The sequence below is a fragment of the Salmo salar genome, chromosome 02 (genome assembly GCF_965601325.2).
Source record: "Salmo salar chromosome 02, fSalSal1, whole genome shotgun sequence".
NCBI lineage: Eukaryota > Metazoa > Chordata > Actinopteri > Salmoniformes > Salmonidae > Salmo > Salmo salar.
In genome coordinates, this window is record NC_138292.1 from 91,049,151 (window position 1) to 91,058,231 (window position 9,081).

The 9,081-nt window shown below is 38.3% G+C and overlaps 1 protein-coding gene across 1 annotated transcript; it reads right to left on the reverse strand.

The window, feature by feature from the left end:
• Positions 1–385: 385 nt before the first annotated feature.
• Positions 386–8,517, reverse strand: LOC145864043 (uncharacterized). Its single transcript, XM_082969018.1, has 2 exons — positions 7,966–8,517; positions 386–3,676 (listed from the first exon to the last, which is right to left on the reverse strand). The coding sequence occupies exons 1-2, from the start codon at positions 8,291–8,293 to the stop codon at positions 2,856–2,858; spliced, it is 1,149 nt and encodes a 382-aa protein (XP_082825144.1). The 5' UTR covers positions 8,294–8,517; the 3' UTR covers positions 386–2,855.
• Positions 8,518–9,081: the final 564 nt, after the last annotated feature.

The following is a 9,081-nucleotide window of genomic DNA, read 5'->3' on the forward strand; positions in this document are numbered from 1 at the left end:
TTCACGTTGAGGCCTTAAGGGCAGTTTTATTTCAAATGTAGTACCCGGATGGAGAAAATCCAATAAGCGTTTTATAGTTACATCGTTAGGGTAACTTACCCTAAAGTGGACACACTCCCATCAGTTTCTGAGACAACTGCCCAGAATTTGTAGACTGTTTATCTTTATCAAATGATCCATTAAAGATACCAACTCAAAGCCTATGTTTGTCTACATATGGGTTGTTTAAATTGTATCTAATTATATTCCCAGTATTACTTTATCAAATCTCTAGTAATCGATTATAGATCCAATTCATCACAATTTATCATATCATACATCCCCAAATGTGGTGGTTAATTTCTTTAATATCAAATGAGAGACAAACTTATCACACAAGTCAGAGTTAATCTTAAACTAAATCTTTATTCACTTATTAATAAGGGAGCAGGTCAATACAACACACACATAAAGTGAATCAATTGAGTGCTCAACGATAATGATGGCTGGTCGACGAATCACCCCCAGATGATTCGTTGAGAGCCACGAGATGTAAAGGCCTTTTACAGCCAAGATACACCCCTTTCATCCTACATGACGAACAGATGTATAGAACGGGTCACAAGGTTAAGATTTGTGTGAAAGATACTTATAATTCTCAGCAGACAGTATCTGCTGTAAAAACAGTACTCTTTGTGTAGAGACCAGGGTCTGGCCCTGGGGTCATCTCTCCCTAGTACCATATAGAACAGAAACATTAACTCATGCTCTGGAATGCAGTCTCTTTAGGTTTTATCACCCAAAAGACATTGTAAATCTCCTGTCAGTGTTTTCTCCCAGAGGCCCATCCTCAGTAGAACACACAGACACAATAGTTATAAGAACCCTCTATTCTGTTGCATAAAACAACCATTTGATGCAATAAAAGTATTATAACATAATCTTGCTCTGTGTCCACTGAAAGTTGACTAGTAACAACAACTGGGACCTAAAAGACACCCACCATGAGACCCACTAAATCTGCCCAAGAAGAGACAAACAAAAGAAAAACCCACACCAAACTTAAAGACAGGAAGCAAACCAAAAAGGTGGCGCAACTAAAGGTGTTGACTCTCCACATGTATCAAGACAACTGGAGCACTGGGCCAGACACTCTTAAATAGAACCTGGACCAGCTCAGGTGAAACACCTTCCCACTAACGAGATGGACAAGCCAGCACAGGTGTAACACATACTAACGAGGTGACACCAATCAGTGCGTCCTACGTGCTAACGAGCTAGACGTGCTAACGAGCTATACGTGCTAACGAGCTATACGTGCTAACGAGCTAACGAGCTATACGTGCTAACGAGCTATACGTGCTAACGAGCTATACGTGCTAACGAGCTATACGTGCTAACGAGCTATACGTGCTAACGAGCTATACGTGCTAACGAGCTATACGTGCTAAAGTCCAACCTCAAAACATAAAATGGAAAAACCAAAGACTAACACCTTAAAGGTTTGCTCACCATCAACAGAAAACAACTTCCATTTCACATTATAATCAACTACAATGCTTCACCTTCACCAATATAAACATGGTGTCTACTGGCTGTCAACAATTAAAAACAAGAAAAAACATTTTCCCCCACTAGCTTCTAAAACTCTCGTCTTCCTAAAACTCACTAGCTTCTAGAACTCTCGTCCCCTTGGAACGAGCCCAAACAAAACTCATCTCCAATAAGGAAAAACGTGCAGTCAAAATAAATTGTGATCCATGGCAACTCAATGGCTAAACGCAAATCAAAACTTTTTGACTGCCCACCCATGTGAGAATTAACCCTGATATTCTAAAAGCAGGGCAACAATGTCAATGTAATTGTACAAAAAAATTGTCAGTTGGTTGCATATATAATTATCATAACTAAATGTTACATGAAATGTCAATATGAAATATTTGGTTGCATAGTCTTATTTTCAAAGTATTTTCAATTACATTTTGCTAGGTGGGATATCCCCAATGTCAAAACACAGTTTTAACGTGTCCAAATCAATAACCAACATGCAGAAACAGTTTGGGATAAATTGAAAACCTAAACATAAAATGTGCAATAAACACAAACATCTGCCACAATAATCATATTACTTGTATTTTTTAAAACAAGTATCTTATAAACTGCACAAGCACCAAAAACGCTGTTGTTTTGACAAGTAGCAATAAATCACTGATATCAATTAGGGGGAAATCAGGTTGTACGTGCTGTTGAAACTAACACAACAAAAAAAAAACACATGGAAATGGGAGATATATTTTACCTCACTGGTTAGAGGACAACCTGCAGAAGACAGTCAGCTACATTTTGGAGTGATACATTTAAATGTAGGGGTCACTAAACAAAGGAATGCAACACTTATTTGTCATAACGCATCGATATCATGTTGAAATCAATTGTGCCGAGAGGAGGGAGATGAGGTTGCACGTCCTGTTAAAACTAACAGCTCAAAAACCACACGGAATCTGGGAATAATGTGTACATCCCTGGTTAGAGGACAATTTGTAGAAAACAGATCGCTACATTTTGAAGTTTTGCATTTTGATTCAAGTGGGTCACCAACATGGTAAGTGTAACACAGCTCTTTTTGAGTTAGTCACTTTTTGTTAAATCACATAAATAGTACTCTTTCAATTCAGAGCCTGGATTTCCCCCCTGAGGCTAATATCCATATCATGTTGAAATAAATAGAACAGGGGGCAAACGTTCTACATTGTGACATCATTAAAATACTCCTACTACAATGTTAAAACATTCTACATTGTGACATTAATTCATTGATATCATGAAACAACTCCTTCATGTATTTTCTGATATTTAACCAGAGATCTTTTATCAGATTATCTCTGGTCACAGCTATGAGGTTTCTCTCCTGTGTGTGTTCTCTGGTGTCTTGTCAGCTGGCCAGACTGAACAAAACTCTTCGCACATTGATCACAGCTATAAGGTTTCTCTCCTGTGTGTGTTCTCTGGTGTTGAGTCAGATGGCCAGATCTACCAAAACTCTTCCCACATTGGTCACAGCTATAAGGTTTCTTTCCTGTGTGTGTTCTCTGGTGTAGAGTCAGATTGCTAGATGCAGCAAAACTCTTTCCACATTGATCACAGCTATAAGGTTTATCACCTGTGTGTGTTCTCTGGTGTAATGTCAGATGGCCAGATTGAACAAAACTCTTCCCACATTGATCACAGCTATAAGATTTCTTTCCTGTGTGTGTTCTCTGGTGTAGAGTCAGATTGCTAGATGCAGCAAAACTCTTTCCACATTGATCACAGCTATAAGGTTTATCACCTGTGTGTGTTCTCTGGTGCACTGTCAGATGGCCAGATTGACCAAAACTCTTCCCACATTGGTCACAGCTATAAGGTTTCTTTCCTGTGTGTGTTCTCTGGTGTGATGTCAGATCCCTAGATTGACCAAAACTCTTCCCACATTCACCACAGCTATAGGGTTTCTCTCCTGTGTGTGTTCTCTGATGAATTGTAATGCCTGATGAGGTGAATCTCTTCCCACAGTCAGAGCAGCAGTGAGTTCTCTTCCCTGTGGATCTCTGCTGGTGTTTCTTGAGGTGTTCTGATCTGGAGAGACTCTTCTCTGCCTCGTCAGCATCATGAGGTTGTTGAGGCTCCCCAGAGGATCCACGACTGTCCGGCCTCTCTCCTGTGTGAACGACAAAGTCAGACAGACGGTTAAAGGCCCACAACAGCAGAAATCCATTGTTTATTTGAGGTAAAAGGTGATGCCCAGAGTGTACCCATGAAGTTGTACAACAATTGACGTCTTAAGTTATTTGACAATTAAGACAGTCAACTTAGCAACAATCATATGTTGTCTTGTTTACACATTAGTAGTAACTAGAAATAAGTTATTCATGTTGTTGACACTCTAAGCAGTGTGCCAGACGACTTCTGATCTCCAATATAGGCCCCTTTCTGTGTTTGCTAAAATTGCAGCACGAGGGCAATGCACACACAATTTGATTGGAGAAACTCCTCCCTGCTAATGAGGAAACCACTAGTTATGGATGTATTATATCTGCTAATGAGGAAACCACTAGTTATGGATGTAGTATATCTGGTAATGAGGAAACCACTAGTTATGGATGTAGTATATCTGGTAATGAGGAAACCACTAGTTATGGATGTAGTATATATGGTAATGAGGAAACCACTAGTTATGGATGTAGTATATCTGCTAATGAGGAAACCACTAGTTATGGATGTAGTATATCTGCTGATGAGGAAACCACTAGTTATGGATGTAGTATATCTGGTAATGAGGAAACCACTAGTTATGGATGTAGTATATCTGGTAATGAGGAAACCACTAGTTATGGATGTAGTATATCTGGTAATGAGGAAACCACTAGTTATGGATGTAGTATATCTGGTAATGAGGAAACCACTAGTTATGGATGTAGTATATCTGGTAATGAGGAAACCACTAGTTATGGATGTAGTATATCTGCGTGGAGCAAAAATGGTGGGCAAAGATTTTAGTTTTTCACGATGTATTCTGAATGTGAATGTTGGAAAACTCAGGGAAGTAACCTCCATTTCCAGGTTGCTTATGAGTACATTTCACACTACTTTGGATTATAATTGTAAGGCTCGCTTGAATGTCCTGCTTAATATAATGTTTGTGTCATCATCGCAAATCAACCGCGTTGTACTTAAAAAACACTTCAACCAGTAAAATGCTCTTTGGCTTTTCCATCAGCCTGACAATGAGGGTTTGTACACTGTTTGCCAAATTGGCCCATAACTTCACCTAACAATAACATAGACCTACTGTAGGACCCATAACATGCCCTAACAATAACATAGACCTACTGTAGGGCCCATAACTTCACCTAACAATAACATAGACCTACTGTAGGACCCACAACTTCACCTAACAATAACATAGACCTACTGTAGGACCCATAACATCACCTAACAATAACATAGACCTACTGTAGGGCCCATAACTTCACCTAACAACATAGACCTACTGTAGGACCCATAACATCACCTAACAACAACATAGACCTAGGATTATAAATAATTTTATATTTCAGGTGAAACATGGAACCTTCATAACCAGATAATTTTGTGAATAATCCCACTAGGCTACTCTGTAATGTGTTGTCATTCTAAATGTCCTGAATAAAGGAAAATAGCTCTGTGTGTTGTACAATAGCCTATCCATCAAGGAACAGTTTTCTACACATTATGAGCTAAGTATCTCTGTGTCCAAACAGACTAACAAGACCCTACAGTTAATCATACAGACAATAACATTGTAAACACCAATTTGTTAGGGATGTTGGATCCAACATGGAGCACGGCATAACTGTCTTTACCAGAGTAATGAATGAAGAAGCACTTTGGTTGTTGTTGCATGTCGTGATGTTTGTCATGTGACTGTCATTCAGAAAATGATTTCCTGGATCAGCTGATGATAGTTGAACATGTGACTGTAACTAAACAGCTACAGTATTAAGTATTATGTGTAATTATTGAAGAACCGTGTTAATGACAGTATCCATTTGGGTGTTGTCAATAAAGTTAACCTGTTAGGGCTAGGGGGCAGTATTTGCACGGCTGGATAAAAAAATGTACCCGATTTAATCTGGTTACTAATCCTACCCAGTAACTAGAATATGCATATACTTATTATATATGGATAGAAAACACTCTAAAGTTTCTAAAACTGTTTGAATGGTGTCTGTGAGTATAACAGAACTCATTTGGCAGGCAAAACCCTGAGACATTTTCTGACAGGAAGTGGATACCTGATGTGTTGTATTACCTTTAAACCTATGCCATTGAAAAACACAGGGGCTGAGGAATATTTTGGCACTTCCTATTGCTTCCACTAGATGTCACCAGCCTTTACAAAGTGTTTTGAGTCTTCTGGAGGGAGATCTGACCGAACAAGAGCCATGGAACGATGATGGCCCATTAGACACCTGGCGCACGAGTTCATGTTGGGTACCCTCGTTCCAATACGTTATAAAAGAGAATGCATTCGTCCACCTTGAATATTATTCATGTTCTGGTTAAAAAAGGCCCTAATGATTTATGCTATACAACGTTTGACATGTTTGAACGAACGTAAATATATTTTTTCCCCTCGTTCATGACGAGAAGTCCGGTTGGCTTAGATCATGTGCTAACAAGACGGAGATTTTTGGACATAAATTATGAGCTTTTTTGAACAAAACTACATTCGTTATGGACCTGTGATACCTGGAAGTGACATCTGATGAAGAGAATCAAAGGTAATGGATTATTTACATAGTATTTTCGATTTTAGATCTCCCCAACATGACGTCTAGTCTGTATCGCAACGCGTATTTTTCTGGGCGCAGTGCTCAGATTATTGCAAAGTGTGATTTCCCAGTAAGGTTATTTTTAAATCTGGCAAGTTGATTGCGTTCAAGAGATGTAAATCTATAATTCTTTAAATGACAATATAATATTTTACAAATGTTTTCTAATTTTAATTATTTAATTTGTGGTGCTGACTTGACTGCCGGTTATTGGAGGGAAACGATTTCCTCAACATCAATGCCATAGTAAAACGCTGTTTTTGGATATAAATATGAACTTGATAGAACTAAAAATGCATGCATTGTCTAACATAATGTCCTAGGAGTGTCATCTGATGGAGATTGTAAAAGGTTAGTGCATCATTTTAGCTGGTTTTATGGTTTTGGTGACCCTGTCTTTGAATCGACAAAACATTACACACAACTCTTGTAAATGTACTGTCCTAACATACTCTAAATTTATGCTTTCGCCGTAAAACCTTTTTGAAATCGTAAAACGTGGTTAGATTAAGGAGATGTTTATCTTTCAAAGGGTGTAAAATAGTTGTATGTTTGAAAAATTGGAATTTTGACATTTATTTGGATTCAAATTTGCCGCTCTTGAAATGCACCTGCTGTTGATGGAGTGCACCACGGGTGGGACTAGCCCATAGAGGTTAAGGTGACTCTTGGTTAGAACCATTGGATTTAGCAAACTCTGAAATGATTTAGGATTTCTGTGCCCATGAAAACTGTTTCCCAGCGTAACATAAGGAAATACTAAATGTTACGTAGGTAGAGTGTATTTCAGAGATCTGAATACAAAAAACTGTACTAACAGGACAATAACCTGAACCACAATAACCTGAACCAAATCTACACTGGAGGAGCTTACCAATATGACATTGAATGTTCCTGAGTGGCCTAGTTACAGTTCGGACTTAAATCATCTTGAAAGTCTATGGCAAGACTTGAAAATTGATTTCTAGCAATGATCAAAAACCAACTTGACAGAGCAGGAAGGATTTAAAAAAGAATAATGAATATTCACATGAAGATCAGTCTCCTATTGGATGACATCACGACTTCCCATCAAGCCAACTCCTTGAGGGCCTTACTATGACATCACTCCTTCTAGTTTGCAGTTGTCTAAAAAAACACTATTTTGTTCAAAACATTTATTTGTTTCCTTTTAGTGTGTTTATACTTCACTGTATTTATATATCACTTTTCAACAGGAAAAGTTTAAAAATCCCTGGAGGACGTCATGAACAATTCACACAGTACAAAAACATATTCAAGTGTAGAATGCCCTTTTAAAAATCACACAGTTCAACAACTGCAGAGTTTGTGCCTGTGTTTTATTAGATAGTACTCACTGTATTTACTGGCGTTAATCAGATCAATGTCCCTGTTTTATTAGATAGTACTCACTATATTTACTGGTGTTAATCAGATCAATGTTCCTGTTTTATAAGATAGTACTCACAGTATTTACTGGTGTTAATCAGATCAATGTCCCTGTTTTATTAGATAGTGCTCACTGTATTTACTGGTGTTAATCAGATCAATGTCCCTGTTTTATTAGAAAGTACTCACTGTATTTACTGGTGTTAATCAGATCAATGTCCCTGTTTTATAAGATAGTACTCACTGTATTTACTGGTGTTAATCAGTTCTCCGGTCTTCTCTTCTTCGTCCTCCTCTAATGTGACAGTAATCTCCCCCTCTTCATCCTTCATTCCAAAAACGTCTTCATCTTCCACTCCAAAAACGGCATATTCTTCCTCTTCTTTCACAGTAACATCCTCCTCCTCTTTCACTTTGAACGTGTCTTCCTCTTCTTTCACTGTAACAGCCTCACCCTCTACTTGTCTTTGTATTGTAACAGCCTCCTCTTCCTCCTCCTCTTTCACCAGTGCTTCTTTCTCCGTCCAGCAGACCTCTTCTTTAGCAGGAGGAGAGTAGCTTTGTGAACTCATGGTCGGGGATAATAGCTAGTTAGCATTAGCGACTAGACTAGTGCTAACTTAACCAGCCAGCTAGCTGACTTACAACGTAAATATTACATAAAATGGGGTAGCTAGTTCTTTCCACATAAGTATGTTTAAAGCAAAGTGGTAAATAAACCACGAAATTGTCTAAAGAACTTGAATGTTCCGACTTTGTCGCCTAGCGAGCTACCGAGGTGGCTGCAGTTGTTGAAGAAGCGTTCCGTCCACTAGATTATACGTCACACTAGAAACATCGGCTGAAAGACACATATCGCCATCTGCTGTCTGGAGGGAGGAAACGCAGTTGAGGAGGGAAAACTATTTTTATTCTTCATTGAATTATAATATTATAAAGCAGTTTAGGGAAACGTTTTTTTCCTCTCCATTAAATATGAATACTATATCAACACGTACAAAGAGCAACAAGTGTTGTTTGATTAGTTCAGATTTTTTATGCGAATTTACAACAATCTCTACATCTACTCCACATCAGTATTCCGGATTCAGTCAAATAACTAGATATCAAAATAAGCACCTAGTTATTGATACCCTTGATAAAGATGAGCTAAAATTACTGTATAAAATAAATAAATAAACTTTACCCACTACCAGGATATTTTAGCCCAAAACCTGGTTACCTCTCTGCTAGGAGGCTGAAACTTGGCCATATGTGGATCTTCCAGCAAGACACATCAACATCCACAAAGAAATGGTTAATTGGGCACAAAAATCAACATTTTCAATGGCCATCTCAGTCTTCGGACTTGAACTCCATT